This window comes from Blennius ocellaris, assembly GCF_963422515.1.
Source record: "Blennius ocellaris genome assembly, chromosome: 20".
NCBI lineage: Eukaryota > Metazoa > Chordata > Actinopteri > Blenniiformes > Blenniidae > Blennius > Blennius ocellaris.
In genome coordinates this window covers 14,187,654-14,209,663 of record NC_137669.1, presented here as the reverse complement: position 1 = coordinate 14,209,663, position 22,010 = coordinate 14,187,654, and the positions used below count along the sequence as shown (strand labels likewise).

Here is a 22,010-nt window from a genome sequence, read left to right as displayed (position 1 = left end):
TGTGAGGAAACCTCTTTCTGAAATAAAATAATTATTCGTGCCTCATGCAAAATATGCACATCATGTGAAACCTGTTGACCAACTGAATCACAAGCAAATGAATGACGGCAACAACATTTGGACCTCCATACAAACTCCTGCAGTAATTTCACACAACATATTGTTTTTGATTCCCTCTTTGGGAACCCATTGTTTGTGCTACATATATTATTTACAGTTATCACATTGATCGAAATATTTTCCAACTGTTGTTAGATTAAACCAGCCCGAGTAGCTCCATCAAGACAGTAACATGATTTTCTAATGGGTGTGTACTGGAAGTCCTGTGAGATTACACTCTTGTGTGATGTCTGGATGCGAGTCTCGTCCCCTAACCGAGGGCCCCCTGGACACCTGAAGCAAACATAATTCTCACCAGCCTCTCTGAGATGGTACAGGTGTGAATCACTGTCTCTCTCTCTCTCTCTCTCTCTCTCTCTCTCTCTCTCTCTCTCTCCTTCCTCCTGTATGACCCTCACTCCTCCAGAAATAGCCGGAGTGCATGAGTCAGGATCTCAACCCACCTCATCTCTTCCGCCAACCCTCCTTAAGGGGCCGTCTGTGAACATATAGGAAGCACGGGAGAATAGTTAAGGGGGGAGGTAAAAAGTGACAGAGAAATGAGAAAAAAAATTAGCAGTGGGGATTGAAACACTGTGTAAGCGAGTCCAGTGGGATCAGCGAAATACAGTCAAGTAAGAAAAAGAAAAATGTGTTATGTGAGAAGAGATTAAGTGTGAATCCTCCATAAAGAAGTTCCTCCTTCAGGATTTTTTTTATTAAAAAGAAAAAAAAAAAGACACAACAATTGTTCTCTTGAAAAATAAAATTCACCTGCACGTGAATGTGAATCCTCCCCCGGCACACCCTGTCTGTTGATTTCTCATTTCAAAATCACATCAGACAGAGGAAAAAAACAAACTCCTATTCTTTTTTTTTAATTACTTTTAAAGCTTATTGGAGAACTGTCATATTCTTCATGGAATCATTCTCTTGTAGTTCAGTGTAATTCATTGTATTTTGGCGACTTCATTAACAGTTCGCTGATATTCCTTGTCCAACCTCTTTTTCTTACTCAGTGTTGCTGGTGCTAATCCCAGCTGACCATATGATGAGGCATCAGTCCCTCACAGGGGAAGTAACACAGGCTTCAGACTCACCAACGAACCTCAACGGCATATTTGTGGACGGAAACCAAAGAAACCCCTGAAACTCATGACGAGAACATTAAAGGAATTTTCTTGTTTCACTGTTTTGTTTTTTCTTGTCACATGCCCGTGCTCACTATCGTACTGGTGGATCTCATCGGGTAAAAAGGTGAAGACGAGCGTCAGCGGGCGGAACCTGTTCACAAGTTCCAGGGCGGTTGCCGAGATATGAACATTGTAATCCGCTCATTCACTGCTATTCATAGGGTCACGAATGAGCCACCAGAGTCAACATATCTATATATTATCTCACGCAGACGTGAAAATGCCTCAAACACAGACTCATAGGAAAACTACTGTCATGCTTGAGGTGGAACACGAGCCTGCGTGCCACCGTTATGCAATCCCTGTGCACGTGAGGAACGGGTGCATTCAGCCGTTGAACATTTATTAGAAACAAAACAAAAAAATAAATAAAGGTGTGTACACTGATAACTTTTATTATTCCTGTACAGCAGCTTTACAGGCCGTCATGTCGACTTGAGTCGAGCGTGGATCTCGGACGTATGTGGGTTGTTATCTTCACCTGCAGATTCACTGAAACAAAACCTGAGAGCCTCTATATAGGATATGGCCATGTGTCTTTATCGCGCTCACCAAACGGGAAACACGCATGCACGCACATGTGTGCAAACGCGCACGAAAACACATACACATCAAGCAAATGACATGAAAACATTAAATATTCACCACCAACTTCTCTTGAAATGTGGTACTTCCTGTCCACTTTACATTGACAAAATAAATCTCTGTACACGTAGCGCTACCTTCATATGTTTACTATGCAAATGTTTTGTAAGACTGGCGAGAAGATGAGCGGGCAATTAATTGACATCGTCATGGACAATCGAACCAGACGTTTTATCATCAATGTGGTCATGTGAGGATGACTGTCTCATGCCAAATGTGTCAGCGCTGACAACCAACTCTATGAATATCTTCTTGTGGTTAAATTATAGTTCTTGGAACTTCTGGATGACATAATGAAATTAAACCATTCATCACGTTGACTCTACTATAGTTAAGTAGCCAAGAGCTTCAGTTATGTCGCGATAACTGTTAAATTTGCCGCATCTTTGAGTAACTCAATGCACCATCTTGTGGTCGAAAGTTGTATTGCGTGGCAAAAAGCGGCAAGTTGGATAGCTTGCTGAAGTTAAACATACATTTAAAAAAAAACTGCATTTGAGATTATATCCAGGCTCTTGCTTCATCTTGATGAATTATTTAAGGTTGTAGTGATTGTCACAAAAAACAAAGATAACAAATTGTATAACAATGTACCCACAGTTTACACATTTATCTTGCGTGTAATATGTGCCATATCATGTAGATCCAGGTGAACCATATCACACCACAGATATGACTCATTAGATGAAATACACTAAAAATAATGAACAAAAACTATTGGCCCCTCTGCTACAAATATACAAAATAAGTGTCATCTCATCAGGACCCATCATCAGAATATATACATGGTTTCAAAAGTAGCATGGAGCATTCCATATCTTGATTGCTATGTGGAAGATACTGGCAGATAATACTTTTTTTTTCTTGATTTTGAGGAAGGACAAGTTGAGCTTAATTTCTTTTCTGCTCATTTTTGCTTTCTGTGGATTGTGTTATTCCTACTTTTTTAAAACTTCATTAATTTGTTTTCCATTTTTTGAAATATACATTATGCAAATCTCTCTCTCTCTCTCTCTCTCTCTCTCTCTCTCTCTCTCTCTCTCTCTCTCTCTCTCTCTCTCTCTCTCTCTCTCTCCATCCATCCATCCATCCATCCAGTCCACTCAAGGTTTTGGGCCGTGACGTATTTACTGACGGGGACGCGCGAGTTTTCACACAGGTGCTTCATCTGCTTGCCGGTGCGACTATTTGTGGAGATAAACTTCGCCTCTCTCTCTTCCTCTCTCTGTTTCTCTCAGTCTCTCCCTCTCTCCCTCCCCGTTAACATCCCCACTTGTTAACGCCGCTCCCTCACCTCCCTGCCGGTCACTCAACCTCCGCCTGCGCGCCAGAAGAGAGGGAAGGAGCACAAGGTTTGCCCTTTTGACACTGTGAAGAAACGAAATACTGGAGGGGGGTTTAGGCACGTTCTCCCAAGAAACGACGCGACATTTAGTGAATAACAGAGGACGACAAAAGATGCTGGATCGCTGTTACCGAAAAGTCCAGTCGTTGCTCTTTGGATGCCTGGCTTGTCTCGTGGTGACCTCTGTTGTAAACGCAGACGGTAAGTAAACATTTAAGACTTTGTAACAACAGACACGCAAATACGCCTTATAAGAATATATTTCATAAGACATTGCGCTGTAAACGTTTATAGTTGCTGTGAATTGCTGCTTCTTGTTTCCAGAGCGCACCAAAAAAACTGGCTTCAAAGTCGTTACCTGCTGCGTTTTGTGACCGTCACCAAAAAAAACCAACTTTTCTCTCTTAATCCTCGCGTTTGCAACAATAACATTAATATCTAATCGCCTAAACGCACGTTTTTCCTAGTTATCATTGTGCATGTGCAAAAAGTCTGAACTTTAATAGTTGAGCGATCCGTGCGTAAAAGTTGCGTTGCGCAGAGTCATTTTTGCCCGAAATGGTGCAATTATGCATTGTTAAGGGTTGCGTTTCCTGCTTTGGTTTCTGAAAAGCTAAAAATGAGAGGGCAGCGTGCAATAAACCCCCATGTCTGTGGCTTTGTGATTCTAAGTGGGGCGTTTTGTTACATTGTCTGTGTATTTGTGCTCTTTAAACAGTGTTTTTAAAAAAGATAGTCCAATCTCTTCAACATTTCCTTGAATCTGAAGATATGCAAGCAGGAAAGTTCCTGACCCACAGTGAAATAAGACAATACCATACATTTAATTATAGATTTTAAACGTTTTCAGTCACCAGGTCGTTGAATATATTACCTACTGATGTCTCGTCTCTATTTTCAACCTTTTTATAAGTTACATTTTTCTTTAATGAAATGCTTTGCAGTGATCAGAGGAAGTTTTATCGTACAATCCTAGCAAATCAATTTAATTTCTTATACTAGCAATTTTAATACATCCATGTACCCGACTGGAGGGTCACTGCTTGGTTTGAGTAACTATTTTATAGTCTTCCACACACCCAAACAATGTCTTGTGAGATTGTCATCAAGACAACGAATGAGAAAATGTTTATTAGTAGATGGCATGCATCCCTTCAGAAGAGATTTGGCGAAAACAAAGGGCACTTGAAGCTTCTCCGTTATGTTAGATATGCTCTACTTTTGCTTGTTGCCTCAAGAAATCAATCAGATAAAAGATTAATTTGCACTCTTGTACAACATAAATGTAATTTTATTCATGGGGATTTTTCTTAAATGCCCCTTTATGCGGTAAGTATATCTGAAAATCCGCTTTTTGAGCGTTTGCCATGTCAGGGCTTTTTCACAGGTAATAAGAGGCTCCTCTGACTCCTCGCTCCCTGTCTCTCGTCAGGTCGAGTGTTTGTGTTGGACCTGAGGAACTCCTCCGACCTGCAAGGCTTCAGAGATGCTGAGCAAGCTTGCGCCTCACAACACGCCCGTTTGGCATCAGCAGAGGAGCTCCGTCACGCTGTGGTCGAGTGTTTCTTCTCCCCCTGCACCCGTGGGTGGCTTCACGGAGGCAAAGTAGGGTAAGAGGAGAACAGATACAGTGTATGAGTTTTTCTTATTGTTTTAAGAGACCGAGGGCTTCCAGAGAGAGAGAGAGAGAGAGAGAGAGTGAGAGGTCAAAGGTCTTTTAGCTGTGTGCCCCTCTTTCTTTGCGTGTGGCGGAGGCGGCGATGGATAAAAGAGAAAGGAAGTAAACAGAGTGGCGGCAGTTATAGAGCGAGCGGGAAGATAGAGGAGTGACACATTTCAGGGGGGAAAGAGAAAAAGACGAGAGGAAGAGACGGAGAAAGCCTCCTCTGTTCCTTCCTGCAGGAGGAGGGAATTCTGAGCTGGGGTGTCATGTCGACAACTGCCTCCATTTACACCTCTGGTCTCCGTGGCAACGTGACACACAGCCCTCAGCTCGCAGAGACAGGGACGGGCAGACAGGGATGGAGAGGAAGACCGGTAGAGCTGACCCCCTGCTGTTTAAGAAACAGAGCTGAAAATCAGTGTATGATGATGGCCTGCATCAACAATGGTTTGTCATGACTTGACAAATAATTAGCCAAAAATTTACATTTTTTAAATTTCCCCTTAATAAAACTTCAAAACGTTCTTTATTTGCACTTTTGATAATAAAATGCAAACTTTTTTGTATCGCACCTTTCATTTGTGTTGAAACAACAAAGTACTTGACAGAAAAAAAGGCAAAAGGTGTACAAAGAAAAAAATCATAATTTTGAATAATTTAAGAAATAAAAATGGATTAAAAGGAGATAGAAAAGCTAAACATGAGATGTGTGTTTGCGTGTGTATGTGTTTGCGTCCCACATGAATAAAATTGGCTTGATCAGGCTGAGCAAAATTTTCAGAATCACCGTGAGGCAATATTTGCCCTGAATGTGCACAAGAATGACCGAATAAGTCCGATAGCTCGAAAAACGATCCTGTAAATTGACACGTTGCAGATTAAAAGTGTCTTTCGTCATGACTTGGAAGAGTTTTAGCATTGATGCACGAAAAGACTTGCTTCCAAAATGGCGACGGCCCTGAAAATGACGAACGTCTGGTCGGAGGAAAAGCTGACACTTTTTTTTTTTTTTTTTGGTCAGTGTTGGTCAGTGGACATCAGCTTTCACACTTGCTTACCATGTTTCACACTTTATCATCCCTCTGTGGCTCCGTCTGCCGAGGTCAGCGGCTCCATCTTCCTGCTTGGGAGAGTCAGAAATAGACCAGATGTGAATTTTCATGTGGAAGCTGGTGGAATCGCTTCAGGCTTTTACCGAGTTCTCGCATTTTCCATGATGAGCGTCAAAGCGGATTCAAGTATTCCATTAAATCTACATAATGGTGAGCTCATGCAATACATGTTTGAAGATACTGACGAGAAAAGTGTCCCATTGGACATTTTGAAAAGCTGCTGGGCTCTAATATCAGTGAAGTGACAGCTGATATTGACTAAGAATTCCTAATCACAATTAAAGGGCATTCAGAGAATTGTCAGGACCAATATAATGGCGGGGTTGGGGGAGCTGCTAGATTTCTGGATGGATAGATGAAGAACTTCAATTCAATTAAACTCTATTTACCCCCAAGGGACAATTTTAAGAAATTAATTGAATTTGTTTGTTGGCTTCCTGAGCTGTTTTCGATCAATACTGTGAAGTCCATGAGCGTGCACGCCGGTGTTTGGATTATTGAACTTAAAGGCCTCGGACATTCAGCCGCCAGGTTTCTGGGTGTGTCGCAACAACACGTCCTTCTCGGATTGACTGCAGCCTTTAACGTCTTCATCTCACCTGTCAATCATACGCGTGCTGCCCCGGTAACCAAACTCAATAATACCACCAAACCCCAACTCGCACTCGGGATTCCTACGCATATGGTGATGTTATCCAGCTGTCAAATGTCGAAGTCTTCCTGGGATTTGGACCTCAACCGTCCTCCTGATGGTGTGTGAGCAGCGCTGGGTGAGGGAGTGTGGTGAATGTCAAGGGACTTCCTGAGTTCTATAATCCATAAGATTCTATTTTTTGGAGGATTTTGTTCCTCACAGTGAAATTCAGATGCCATACAACTTGTGCTTTCTCACAGCAGACACACACATTCTGGACGTGTCCACCATTACTACCGCTCCCCAACTGCCGTCGCCTAACTTCCACCTTGACCTGACCTCACACATGTTTTCCCTCTGAAATTGCTTTAAATATTGACTTGACTTGGGTTTTCACGTTATTCTCATGTAAGATACTGAGATCTGAGAAATAATCAGTCTTATAGATGATGAGCCTCACACATTATACTTCTTGCCTTCTCTCTCCAACACACACATTCACAGAGAGCCGGACGGCTGTTAAAACAGACCCTGTTCTTTTCTAGCGTTGTCTGGATTATTTCGGTCTTGCTCCCAATCGCTCTCTCTTTTTCTCTCTCTCTCTCTCCTTACTTTTACCCGCAGACTTTTGTCCTTATAAGCTGAAGTTAGCATGGCACAAGCATGCAGTATGACTCAGACCACTCTCTTCTCACAGCCTTCCTGCACTGCCAGTCAAATTCTTTCCAATCACTGGTGCCTTGATTAGGCACCCACACACAAGCACACACTCACGTCTGGGCCAAAGTCTTTCTCCATTAAGTGTCAGCAACGTTCGCAATGAAACCCCTTTATTAACCAAAAGTGTGTGGCGGGCTCAAGTGGGTGCTTGTGGAGTCAATCAGACTTTGAATTGTCCGAGCCGGGGCTGATTTGTGCCGCTCGTTGCTCAGGGAGCACGATATGAATGTCCTGGGAAGTTTGGAATAGGGCTTATCTGGTGGTTATTTTGGATGACAAATAGCCCAATAATATAATAACGTGGCAACCGAAATAGAATATGCACTCAGCAGTTTTAGCCTCTGCAGCTTGCAGGCGATTTGCACTTTGTGCACTATTCGGCCACTGTGGACTTCATAAATATACGAAGTCCACACCGCTATGTTTGTTCTAATTGAAGGCGGCTATAATTTATGGCACCCGCTGTGGGAAAATCTGTCCCCGATGTGTAGTGGTGTGATAATATTACGCCACACACCAGGGCCGCTGATACCGCTGCATGTTTGAGACGTGATGTGTGTCCGTGGACCCTGATGTCATGTTGTAAAAATATTTACAGAGGCAACAAATGTAACTGGGGCCACTCAGAGAGCACCGTACTGTGGTGCAGTTTATATCTCAGTGTGCAGTCTCAGTGCCTGCATACATGCATAATGCAGAGCTGCAGCTTCACATATGATATTACTCCAAAGACCCATCAAATTAGTGGTATACCTCATGTGCTTTCAATATTATTAGAGGTGTCAGCGGAATCATTGTTGTTTTGATATTTCATTGAATGACCAGCATTTATCGGTGCCATTTTCAAACGTACAAAATGTTACTGGAATAATCCACTGCATGGTTGTTACCACTTCTGCAATTGTTCACAGTTACTTAAAGCAGCTAGTTTGGATCAAATGTTTTAGACAAGCGGTTCCTATTATGTGGGTCAGAGCCCCTTTTCTAAATGTTGCACCATTATTCTAAGACGTTTTACAATTATTGAGGAGTGATCTGACAAATTACTGAGACCTCTCATACATCTCATGCAACCAAAAAAAGCTCAGAAGCAGAAACAAATTCAAATAGCTTCCAGTGGAAATAACCTTTTTGTTGTTCATTTCGCATATTTATTTCTTCATCTAGACTCCATTCTTTGCATTTGTAAAGAGAGCGAGTGCGACTTCCTCATCATTTTCCACTGTCAACATCAATATTAGGTTGCAAATGTCCCCTCGGTTACATTGTTTGCCTCATCGTCTGGTACTTTAGCACAGTGGAATATTGAGCAGCTTTACTGGTGCAAAGCAAGAGCCCTATTTTCACACTGTGACTCATCAGTTTAACATTTATTTCAACTTTTCTCTCCTGTGAAAAAACACAGAAGCAATTAGTTCAAGGACATGAAAATACACTTTCTACTCAAACTACTTTCAGAGTTGACTTTTATTTGCTATTTCTAATAGAGTGCGATACGTTTAAATGATATGAAGGTATGAAAAAACTGCATTTAAGCACACTACAGAGGAATATTTCTGTTCAAGGTACAAAATGTGCACGTTGCTCTATGAATGACTGTGTCACAAGTGAAAACGACTCCATGTCATATTATGTGATTGTGTAAATTAACTTTATATGGTGAGTGTTTGCATGTGACTGATTTGTGTGTTTCTTTTTTTTTGTAGGACCACTGTGTGTAATATTGTTGGGGGTACCCTGAAAGCAGTGGACGTAAGGATGGAAAACACTACAGATGTCTCTGCTCATCTGGACGCCTTCTGTGTCAAAGATAAAGGTCAGTGAAAACATAAAGTTGAGTGCTTGAACTCTTGGGAGTGGTGATCGGAGAATGACCGAATCCCTTTAGTATAAGTATTTTTCTATTTCATAAGATATTTACAAAATTGTAGAATCTATTTTATATCAAATTTAGTCAGTCTTTAAGTGCGTGAGTGAAATAACTTGATTTGTGCAGATGGAGCTGAAAATTAAAAGGTTTTCAGGCATTGGCTAAGAGAAGGAAAGCACATCAGTTGATGTTTTGGATCAGATTAGTATTGAAATCCACCTGTAAAAGGCCTCTAGTTTTCACTAATGAACAGGGGAGCTACTGTACCGTGACTGTTGACACGCCACACATGCCGAGGCTGAAACAAACACCCTGCTGTGGGATCGAATCTACACGTCGTGCACATCCACTGAATGCATGTGAAAGCTCCTACAAAGCTTTATGTTGTAGGTCTTAGTAACAGTTGACTTGTTGACGCACCATTAAGGATGTTTTAATTCATGAGAAAAAATTATGTCGTAAAAATAATGTATTGCTTTTGTATTGTTGAAGTAGGAAATGTTTAGACTACTTCTCTGATCCCGATGGAATAATTAGTAATTACCTCAAATCTAAATCTACATTTTTACATAATCTCATGCTTCCCATGCCATTAAGTAATCCATAGTAATGCATTCCAATGCTGTAAATCAGATCCAAAATGAGCAATGTTGCTTTGATCACCTTGTTTAATATTAAACGAGGGCAAATCCATCCCTCACTAGTAAGTTTGTATAGATTTGAAACATTTTGGTAACAACTTAACATCTGTTTTTCCGTTGCCAGACGTTCCCTGTGGGGACCCTCCTTCCTTCCCTAACGCTCGTCTGCAGGGACACTCCGGCTTTGAGATGGGAGATGAGCTACTCTACACTTGTGTCCCAGGATATGTGATGCCCAGTGGACAATCCGCCTTCAGCCTGCTGTGCGACAGCTGCGGGGAGTGGTACGGGCTGGTGCAGATTTGTGTCAAAGGTACGAAGAACTTTAAACCGTTTCTCTTGAAAAGCAGAGTACAAACACAAAAAATGCCGAGCCTGACAGGTCCCTCTTGTGCTTGCACGTCAAAGCTTTGAACTTCGACCTGCACTGGACACCAGAAGGGGGTCAATCTCTTTACTTTCTTGCGTGTTGGACGTTGGGGTTTGTTAGGTAACTAGTGCTCGATTCCTGGATTGTGGAACACAGAGCCTTAGTTGTGAGGCGGGATGAAAATGGCTGCTCCGACACCTTAGTGAGACATGCCAGTATGTGGCCCAGTTCATGGCCGACAGAGAGACCGTATCTATGAAGGCCAAAGGCCAGGCCTGTGTGGATCGTATAGTGAACACAGTCATAGTCAACATATTTGTTCCCGATCTGCCAGGGGTTTTTGCCTTATGTTTTGCTATAAATTGGCCAAATCGGTTCTTAAGTCTGGTTTTTGAAAGATTTCGTGACTTTTTCAAATATGATTTGTTCTTGTGTTTCTGCAGATCAAACTGAAGGCCATGTTGACTACGAGGACAAGTTCATAGATTCTCCCGGAGCAGCAGAGCGAAGTAATGAGAGTCCAGAGGAGGCACATGGCGAAGTGTTAGAGGAGGCGTATGGAGCTGCATACTCAGATGAGAAAATGAAGCAGGAGCAACAAGAGACAAGTTTCCATGTCAAAGAGGGGGAAGTGCGTCCAGATGAACACGGGGACCGTGAAGTGGTCGGAGAGGTGATTGACCACAACAGAGCGTTTGAAGGAGATGCAGAAGACAGAGGCAGAAGCCAGGAACGGGCTGTTGAGGATTTTGTTGGCCATCCCAGGTGGGAGCAGGAGATGACGGAGGTGGTGAGGACCGATACTGCCACGGCAACAGAAGCACCTGTGTCTCTTCTCTCCCAGAAACACATGTTCTGGTTTCCGTCCGAGGCCTTCCAGGAGGAGGGATCTCCTGTCTCCACCAATCCAGTGACACAGACAACACAGAGAGCCTCAGGCGCCCAATCAGAAGAAAGCCAAGAGCACAAGAGCCACGAAAGACTTGACCACCAGCATCCTGCTGATATTGATGATCATGACGATGAAAGAGACAGATATGATGACCATGACAATGTTGATCATGACGACAGCCGTCACAATGAACAGGATGTCCAGGACAGTCACTATGATGACGGTGATAAAGACAGTCACTATGACGACCAAGATGAAGGTGACAGTCGCCAACAGGAAGACGTGAAGCACCCAGCTCGGTATGACGAACTGGACACACGGGAACGCCATGACGATGCCGACGGTCACGATGACCATTATGACATGGGCGAACATGAAGAGGACAGTGATCATGTTCGCTATGGCAGTCGGGAGTTTGATGACGGAGATGATACTCACAATGAACAGGAAATCTACGAGGACCATGACGATCTGGCTGAGGATCACAACGGGGAAGATGGAGAACATCTCGAAGTGTCTGAGGAACAGTCGCAATATGATGACCATGATGACCATGATGATGGTAAGGGATTGTCTGACGTTGATGAAGCCCATCATCATGACCATGATGACCATGATGACCATGATGACCGTGATGACCACATACACAGAGAAGATGAACGATATGACGACCCTGACAGCCATGAAGACGATTATTCTCGACACCATGAAATCTTTTCTATAGCAGCAAACGAGCGTCAAAACGTCACTCAGAAGGAAACAGCCACCACAGATGAGACGTGGCTGGACGGCTACCCCGTCGTTCAAGAGGAAACGGACAGTGACTCCACAACGGAGGAGTCTAAACCAGAGGACAGAGAGAGGGGGAGTGTTGCCAAGACAACAGATAGGCCCAATGAGGTAGAGATCCGTAAACCAGGTCCTGACACCACCTCGCCAGAAGAGCAGGCATTGCCGACGGTTCCCGAATTAGAACAAGGGGAAGCGGAAGAGGTGTGGCCAGGTTTCACTGGGACGTCTGTACCTGCAGGTGACCTCTTAGAGCCTTCGGACTCCCCCTCGTTCTCCGACACTCTGGACTACGACACCCAGCAGGCAGCTCCCACCCACTCGTGGCTGGGCGACCTCACTGAGCACCCTTTCCTCGATCATGGCCCGGCTCCACCAGTGCGGGATGATGACGACGTCTATCCTGGAGTGATCGAGGAGCACACGGTTCGCAACCTCCCGGGTGAGACTGGCGACAGAGGGGAGGTAGAGGGGGAGATGGAGGAGACAATCTGTGTGGGTGATAACTGTCCCCCCAATACACCCACCCCCTCTACCCGGGGTCCCACAGTGGCAGCCATTATTGTGGCAGTGTGCGCTGTCGCCACCGCCGTCATCGTTGGGGTTTGGTGTTACCAAAGGCAACAGCGGAAAAGTTCGATGTATGAGATGAACGGGAAGGGCCAGAGTCAGAGCAGACAAGCCCAACAGATAGAAATGCAGCAAAAAGTGTAGGCGGGACCAATGAGGAGAAGGACTACGATGAAAGACAGAAACTTTTGAGACGTGAGAGAGACGGAAAGCACAGCTCCTGATCTTGTTAGAAACTAATGCATATTTGAAGATCTTGCAGAGGTATGAACAGATTACTTCTGTAAAAGGGGAAAACCTGGCACTCTGATCAAGACAAGGCAAAAGAATACAACATGATTCTTTAATGCAGTCGCCCTGTATGACGCAGAATGGCAAGGTTTCTCTCGTGTTTCAACCCCAAGGAAATACAGTTGTCCTTCTTATACCTTTCCATTATTTTCAATGTGTCGGCATCTAGCTGGACACACAAAGGGGCTGTGACTGGGCTGGACTTAACCCCGGGAACTGCGAGAGGAGATCATGAAGAAATGATCATGTCGGTGAACCTTCCCGCCCACCTTCCTGATACAAGAACTGAGACTTTAACCTCCAAAGCAATTGGACATTGTGGTAAAGATTATTGTGTTACTTTGCTGTTGTTTTTATTGACTCTGACCTAATGTTCATTGTTTGGATTATTTGGTGTTCTACATCTTCTTTTCTGTGTATTCCATGTATAAAACATCGCAGTCATCACCTGAGTGAACATTTCAAAGCAGATTTGTACAGCTTGCCCCCCCTCCCCTCACATGATAAACTCCAGGTCTGGCGGAAGAGTGAACAGAGAGATGATGGTTGATGACGGCTATAGCATGAGGGCTGCGGAGAAAGGCAAGATGAGAAGGAGGAGATGAAAGAGGCCGAGGAAAGGTGGAACTGGGTGGTGCAGTGGGATGGGAAGGAAACTTATGAGACTTTTCTGTCTCTGTTGGTTTTGACAGTCGGCTGGTGAAACATACAGAGGCATGAAGACTGCAGACTCGGCTCTTTGGACGTGTGTGACAAAAAAGTGTGAATGTGTATGTGTGTGGTCCTGTTTTACTGTCTTCGTGGGGTCCAAAAACTTTGGACCACACACACACACACTCTTTGTGGGTCTGACCCGCTTGATGGGTCTAAAATGTTGGAAACCATACATACTGTATGTGGGAGTTGAGAATGAAAACGGGGTTACGGTCATGGTTCGGCACTTAATTGTGAAGGGACAAGGGAATACATGGCGTCTATAAGTCGACCTCATAAAGTTAGAGGTGCAAGAATATATGATTGTTAGTCTGTGTGCAGTTTAGAAGCACACTTCACTGGTTGAGTCTGACGTACCTTGTGAACACTGGTTTCCATGTGTTTGAAGGTTAAAATGTGTAATTTTTGGGTTAGCATTGGGTTGGTACATTGTGTTGGTACTTGCGTGAATGCTGGAGACATTTTAAACCAACTGGAGACGCTCCCATGGCAGCAGAAAGCTCAGATATTATGCTTAAGCTTAAGAAATATCACCGATCGCTTGACTGCTTTGTTTGAATCTTTAAATGAAAATTCAATTAAAAAAGTAGACATGAAAGAATAATAAATGTAATTGCAGATTTAATTCACTACATCCGTTGATTAATTTTATTCTATGAGTACACCCTGATTGATTACACTACCAGCAGTTAAAGAAGCTCCTCCAGACTGGACAAGGGGATAATTTGATGATTAAATGTCTGACGAGTTATTGCTGATTGTTATAATAATAAATCAGAGAAGATAAATCATAAAGTTCACTATTTATTTCAGAGAGCAATTAATCTTCCCAGAGGGGCCACATGAAATACACAACTGCTGTGAAGGACTGAATCTCTTGATGAAAAGTATTTTGTTGATGAGGCACTGCTCCTGTTCCTGCATCACCCCAAATCTCCCAACTTAGATCTGATCATTCTAAATTTTACATGTTAAAGTGTTCAATCCCAACTAAGCAGACGTCCTGACACTTGACTAAAATAAATGATTGTCCGCATCTTGATAAAAACTGCTTCCTGTCTGAACCAAGGGTATTACGAACTGTTTGCTGTCGCTCCACATTGTGTTGATGTTGAACTCCTGTTCATTTCATGCTGTACCAAACACTCAATTTAGAAACAATACAAATATAACTATATGTCAGTTGTCACAAGAAAACTTAGATATAGTATCAGAAAATGTTTGTCCAGTAATGAGGAGAGCTGAACTCTCAAGCAATACCTTAAATATCAAGTGTTTTGGTTCCAATTATAGACCATAATAAGTGATGGTGAGTAGAGAAGGTTCAATTTTATGTGTCAGCAATAATAAATTATATCTGTTATCATGTTTCCAAGTTTAATTTACAAAAAAAAAAAAAAACATTTGTTTCTACACTTAAAACGGACACAAAAGGAGTAGAGATTTAAACACAGTGTATTTATGTTTCTGTAAATATGAATCTGAAAACTATTAAGTTGCTGTAAATACTGCGGTTTGTGGGAAGTGAAACTAGACATTGTTTGATTACCAAAAGTAGACTTTATCCCTCATTTCTCACACAAATCGTCCAGAGGGTAGTCCTTGCAAGGTTTTGACAGGTCCTCGGTCTGACGCACACTTTATTGTTACCAGGCTTTCCACAGAGCTTTGAAGCGACAGATTCATTAAATTCATTGAGGTGTGTGTCAGAGCAGGAAGACACTGAAAACATGCAGAGTTATGGCCCCCCAGGACCAAAAGGGCCCACCTACGCTATGATATTTAAACTGTAGTGTCAATAAGCGGTGTTTCTCATTGAGTATCAGTGATTTTTAATGGCTGAAAACTGAAGAATGCTAAAACACTGAGATCAATTTTGGGATGGGGATGAGATTCAGATAAGTGCAGAATGTAAACTTAATTTACAAAATTGTTTGGGTTTCATCTCAAACGGCAAGATGTTTGATGTCAAGATGAAAATGTACTGTATACATGTTTTCTAAGTCCAAATAAACTTATAAACATGTCATGTCTCTCTTCCATCATTTTCTCCGGGTCAAATGAACACATTTGCGTCTAATTTGCTATAAAGGTGTAACTTTGATTTGCAACCTCGACTCTCAACAATCAGACGTTTGTCATTTATCCAACTCGGGCTTTTTTTTTTTTTATCAGTCGCCTCCTTCTGCTTCTCTGACCCAAATGTTTACAAAGGAGACTAACACATTTTTTTTTTTTTTTTTTAAACGCCTCAAAAGATGAAGTGGAGATGATACAGAAGGAGGCGTGATGAAAAAGACAGGTAAATAGAGGCAGGAGAGCAGGCGGACGCAGAGGCGTAGACACACAGTAATACAGAGGGAATGTTCCCCTGTGGGCTCTTAACGCCGATGTGTGACAAACTGCACGGAGACTCAATGTTCAAACATGATTAAACAACTCCGTGTTTTCTCTGGATGTCTCTCCGCTCGACTCTCTGATCCATTCTCCTGTCCCACATTTGGGAGTTTTTCTTCTTGCAGGCCACTTTGGATTAAAAAAAAAAAATCATTGGACTGAAAAAGAGTCATTCTAAAATCAGCAGAAATGTACAATTTGGTCTTTCGTGATAGATTAATTCAGTTTGCATGTTCTCCCTGTGCATGCTGGGATTTGCTCCTGCAGTCCAAAAACACACGTATGAGGTTAATTGGTGTCTAAATGACCCGTAGATGTGAACGTTCAGTGCATAGGATTGTTGTTTCCGGCTCCAGCTCTCGAAGCAGAATAGAGGAGAGACAGATGAAGTTATAGATTACTTTTGGACCCATACTCCTATTTTCTATGACACTTTATGCAATTTAGGATTACTGGAGATTACTTGCTGTAGATTATCTACAGAGAGACCCAAAACTCAAACCAGGGAGCTTCTCACTGTGGGACCTGGGTGTGAACCACACACATTTACACAGAGGCATAATCCAGGATCACCAGTTAACCTCACATGCATGTTTTTGGACTATGTTAAGAAGCCAAAGTACCCAGAAGAAACAGAAGCACACATGTGAAGAACATGCAAACTCCACACACATAAGGCTCGGCCAGTATTTGGACCCATGACCCTTTTTTCTATGTGGTGCCAGCCGCGGTCCACCATGAACAGATCACACACACACACACACACACACACAAATGGCACCTCACATCAGATTTTTAGAAATGTATTTTATTGTCAAAAAATCCCGAAAAGACAACTTCGATGATTCACAGTGAGAAAATGAATTCATAAAACAGTACGTACAAATATTCCTTACCCAAGTCTCATTGTCTTTATATAATTTCCCCCACTGTACTGTAAAGTCCATCCCTAGATACTTAGTGCACCGTCTCACAAGTATCATCAATATTCAGGCTGTGATGCTGCAATTAAAAACACAGTGATCAATCAGAGACTCTCAGAAAACCCCAATAAATAATACGTTTGGGAGTGTTTTGTTGTTGTGTGTGTGTGTTTGTTTTTCAGTGTTTCGGCAGAGTTTTCAACGTGGGCTATTCATCCTCGTCCAGGAACTCATCTATAAACTCCACCACCTCCCCCTGAAGACAAAAAAAAAGAGAGAGAGAGAGAACAATGAACCAGGGACCACTCAGGAGGGTTTGTCTCACTTCAAATTGGATTGCCCTCAATTCTCCCCCTCACGGCTCGATCTGTGATTTCTCATATCGCAAATTACTAAAGAGATTACAGTCGCCCAGTGAATGGTGTTTACTGTGTACAGCATGTAATCCTGCTTTATGGTGGCCTGCCCTGATGGCCACGCTCCTTGTGCTGCAGCAGAATGACTTCGAGAAAGTTGGTGTCACACCGCCACCCGACGGCTATCTGTGGTACTGCAGCCTGATAGACACAGGGCACATTGTACTGCAGAACATCATGTGACCATACTGAAGAATCTCGGGATTTTTCCATAAGTTACACAAGGACACCGTCTATGAGGGAAGCAGAGAACCTCGCGTGAACTTGTTTAATGGGAATCACACAGGTGTATTCCCACCTTATCTCATTCATATACAATCACCTGTCTGGAGGCATCCTGCAAAGCATGAAGAGAAAAAGATGCCAGAGACACACCTCATCGTCGCTCGCCAGACGCTGTTTGGAGAAGTCCAACATCTCTAACTGCATGGTCGTCTGGTTGTAGTACCGCACTGCCTCCTGCCGCAAACAAACACACATGCGTGCAAAATAATGAGGCATTTTAAAAATGGATTTTATGTATCTTTTACCTGAAAAAAACAAAAAAATAAAAGAATGACAGCCAGCTTCCCCCTGTCATGCAATAACACAAAGCTGCAACCATCAGTACACTAGATCCTATGCAGGACTGTATGCAAGGGATGCAACCGTATTCAACCATGGATAGATAAAAAAAAATGTTTTAAATTATGTACGTGTTGTTATTTTGTCCTCACTGACTGTGACTGTGAGTGTGTGTGTCGTCGTGGGTGTGACTGATCATGTGAAGTATATTGAGACTAAAGTGCTCCATCAGCTGAGTGCACTGATCAGACAGAGGCTTGAAATGACTACAAGCGTAAAGCGTTTTAAACAAAACACAAAATGAGTTGTCAGGAGAAACTAAATACACCCCATAATGCCACACAATGGGAAATGATTAAAACACGACAGAGAACAGTTTAAGTGGAAGGCTCAAAGGAAAAGACAAAAAAAAAAACTGGAGAAATTGGCAACGACAAATCATTTTCTCTTTTTCAGTCGGTGTGAAGTTTGGCGGAAACGAAACAAAGTCTTTTATACCTCCGTGCCCATAATCTCTTAATAAACGTTGGTCAGTGTTTAGATGAAGAAGCGGACTCCGACCAGCTGCTGATTGTCGTATCATATGTGTCACACACAGGTGCCAAAGTGACGTTATTATCGAAGTGATTTGCGTATTTGAGACTAAATTAATAAATGTGTTCCATATTTACTAACACGTCATCCACTCTTGCCTCGAAGCACAACAAGGGCTTTTTTGTGTGTGTGTGTGCAGAGTCTGCATGTTCTTGCATGTGAGTGTGAGTGACTGTGATGAACCATCCCCCAATACCCTCAAGCTGGGCTCCACAAACAGTTACCGATCTGGGGAGGAAGTCCTCCTCCGTCAGCCCCCACTGGTCTTTGTGGTACTTGTAGTAAGCCACGTTGTTCTTCATGACCTCGTCGCTGGGGTCGAACAGCATGTAGCTCACTGCACAGGGCACCGCGTTCTTCAGGTCATTCACTGGAGACGCAGAGATCGGACCGCTTTCACTAGATTTGACTCGCACAACAACAGAGGAAGGTGCAGAAACCTCGTGGGCTGCGGACGACGGCGTGCTCACGTTTGTAATACGCAAACTGCAGGTAGTGGTACATGGTGGCCACGAACTTCTCCACGACGAACCCTCCGACCACGGGCGTCAGGTCGCTTTCACACGTCACCTTCCTCTCGAGCACTTCTACGTAGTGATCTGAAGAGGAAAGAACATCATATAGACTTATTCTGAATTCAAGAAGTTTGCAGGGGAGACTGTAAAATCAGGAAAAAAAGAAAATCCAGAAAAACAATATGTAGTCAGGGGCTGACCAGCAATGGACGGGTAGAAATCTTTAAAGTCCTTGACGTCCCGCGGACCCTCAGACGCAGCCAGACACTCGTCGTAGACCTTGAGGAAGTCTCTCAGCGCCAGCTCCATGTCTGATACCGACGTGCGGAAATTGTCGCCATTATAGGCTCTCACTGCTCTGACAAATAACATCTGGAACGGCAGAGAAACACATTAAATAATAAATAACAGTCATTGCACAGGAGGTGTTAAAAACATCTGCTCACGTCTGATCGAACCAAATAGTGACGGTTCTGACTGAAAGTTCCCGTGCGAGCACGGCATGCAAAATCCACACAGAAAGGCTTCCACACCGATATGTAGAATGTCAGCTTCTACATGTGTTTTATGCCGTTTCATTATTCTATGTACTTAAAAAAAATCTAATAACAAGAAATGAAATTTCTCTTATTTCATCTTGTGGCGCAGATACATTTGTGGTTCCCTGGTTAGAGCAGTCAGAGTTGTGTGTGTTTTTGTGTGTATATGTGTGTGTTTGTGTTTGTGTGTGTGTGTGTGTGTGTGTGTACCTCGTAGGATTTGGTCTCCAGGTCTTTTAAGTGTTCCTCGGCTCCGGGCAGACTTTTGTAGTAGGCCATGTTTTTCTGCATCATGTCATCGTCCGGATGCTTCAGCAGGAAGGTGTGAGCAGCAGACACAGCCTTGGCCAGGTTGTTCGACTGAAACACATGAACAAAAAACACACGCTATATATCTATGTTGTGTCACTGTCAGTAACAAATACAGCTAAATACGACCACATTAAAAGATGGATGGATGTTTTGTTTTTTTGCTGTCACCATCAGCAGCTTGAGTTTGACAGTTGTTTACTTCATAATATTTATTTTTTTGCGGATTGCCTGTTCATAATCAGATACTTTTGGGGAAAACAGACGGACGGAAGGACGAACCGATAGAAAAATCAAATGAATAAATAAATGAATGAAGGATGAGATAAATAATCAATACTTATGAACACATTAATGAAGTGAATATGTTATTTAAATGTAGAAACATAAGTAGAAAATGAAATCAGTCAATTGAAAGTAGAAACATCACACATACATACATACATACATACATACATACATACATACATACATACATACATACATACATACATACAGACAGACATTTACCAGTCATTTGATATTTTAACTCGACATATAAATTGAGATCAACGTTATAAGTTAGTTCCAAACTATAGAAAAAGATGCGTGACGTGCATTCCACAAGATGAACCTTAAATTTGAAGAAGTGATAAAGGGAGAAGTCCTTGTTTCCGAGATTTCTATTTCTATGCGTCTAATTCCATGTTGACGCATGACAAGTACAGGCTGGTTAAAGTGGGATCTGTTTTTTTTTTTTTTAAACCCCTCTGGTGCATCCGTGGCACGTAGACGACGTCAGGAGGAATCACTGAAAAGCAGTAAATAACCTCACTCCATGTTGACCGCTGCTGTCCTGCACTCAACTTTTATTTTATTTATTTATTTTTAAGTGAAGCAGTCGTTCCTCCCAGCTTCTCTTACTTTGAAATAGGCGTACTGGAGGTATCTGTAGGGCTCCCTCTTCTCAAACTCCTCGATGGTGTCCCTGCTGGGCATGGTCTGTCTGAACGCGGGCAGCCCCTGTTTGCAGCGCTTCAGGCACTGCGCCCTCTTCATCACGTTGCCGAACGCGCGCAGCTCTGGGAACTCCGCAAACTTCTCCTCGTCGTCCAGACGCACCGAGCTGCAGTTGAGGTTGCAGAAGGCCTCGCTGTCCCGCAGCAGCCGGTAGAGCCGCAGGGACACCTCGATGTAGTCCACCGTCTCCTTCCACTTCTCCCCGGTGTACTGGTCCAGTGCGTATTTGTACGCGGACTCCAGAGGCATCAGCTCCTGCCTGGGGAAACTCCTGAAGCTGTACTTCTCATACTGGGAGTCCACCGCGGAGGACAAAACCACGATTAAGAGTGCAGACAGGAGTTTGGAAGACGTGGACGGGGCCATTTTTCTTTCTTTTTCTTTTTTTTTTTGAGGGAGGTGGGGGGGAAGGCCGTGCAAATGGTGGGATGATCCGGGACTACGTGGGTCTTGGGACCGCCTCAACTTCCACAGCGTATCCGGGCAGAGGCTCCCCTCCCCCGGGCTCAGGGCAGGATCAGTCGCTCCGGGGCTGCGGCTGGGGCTCCTCCTCCTACTGAATCACAGAAGCGAATCTCTACTGTTCTGTTTTAAATTAGCCCCCCCCCCTCCTAAAAAAAATAAAAATCAGAATTTAACTAAATAAAGTGTTTTAATGAGTTGACACATTACGGCAATGAAAGACGTGTTCTATCTATGCGTTAACCCGCAGTGTACCGTATTTAATCTTCGTGTGCATACTTTGTCCATTCTATTTAGATTTTTTTTTTTTTACCTTTTTCCAGTCACCAATTAAACCCCTGGTGAGTTTCCCTCCCCCTCGAGCTGCCACGTAGAAACATTCCACTTTGGTGCGCCTCAACTACTCCAAAAGGCCACCAAACACATTTTTACGCGTCTATACGCGCAAAAACAGCCAACACCACGACTCTGCACAGTATTACACCTTGGGCGTAATTCAGATTTATTCTCATTTGAAAGGCCCCTGAGGGGATGTATCTGAGGAGGAGACCCTTTCACTACCACGTTGACACATCTTGGAGGGCTGCAACTGCGCAAGAGCAATACGTGGTGCCCCAACAACCCCATTCAGTTTGAAAACTGCCCAAATGTCATTGAAGCACACCGGAAACATGAGTTGTAATTTCAGAACAAGAGAACTTTTTTAAACTCTCGTGGTTGATATATATCTCCTACGACCTCGTG

At 43.2% G+C, this 22,010-nt stretch overlaps 2 protein-coding genes across 2 annotated transcripts; one reads left to right on the top strand and one right to left on the bottom strand.

Moving 5' to 3' along the window:
* Positions 1-3,395: 3,395 nt before the first annotated feature.
* Positions 3,396-12,687, top strand: susd5 (sushi domain containing 5; the record flags this gene model as incomplete). Its single annotated transcript, XM_080515564.1, has 5 exons — positions 3,396-3,483; positions 4,715-4,892; positions 9,118-9,227; positions 10,047-10,235; positions 10,736-12,687. 5 exons carry the CDS (start codon positions 3,396-3,398, stop codon positions 12,685-12,687), a joined length of 2,517 nt encoding a protein of 838 aa, XP_080371690.1.
* A 4,077-nt stretch (positions 12,688-16,764) lies between these two features.
* crtap (cartilage associated protein) lies at positions 16,765-21,323 on the bottom strand. Its single transcript, XM_080515936.1, has 7 exons — positions 20,709-21,323; positions 19,707-19,856; positions 19,158-19,329; positions 18,913-19,041; positions 18,667-18,812; positions 17,660-17,743; positions 16,765-17,124 (listed from the first exon to the last, which is right to left on the bottom strand). The coding sequence occupies exons 1-7, from the start codon at positions 21,168-21,170 to the stop codon at positions 17,077-17,079; spliced, it is 1,191 nt and encodes a 396-aa protein (XP_080372062.1). The 5' UTR covers positions 21,171-21,323; the 3' UTR covers positions 16,765-17,076.
* Positions 21,324-22,010: the final 687 nt, after the last annotated feature.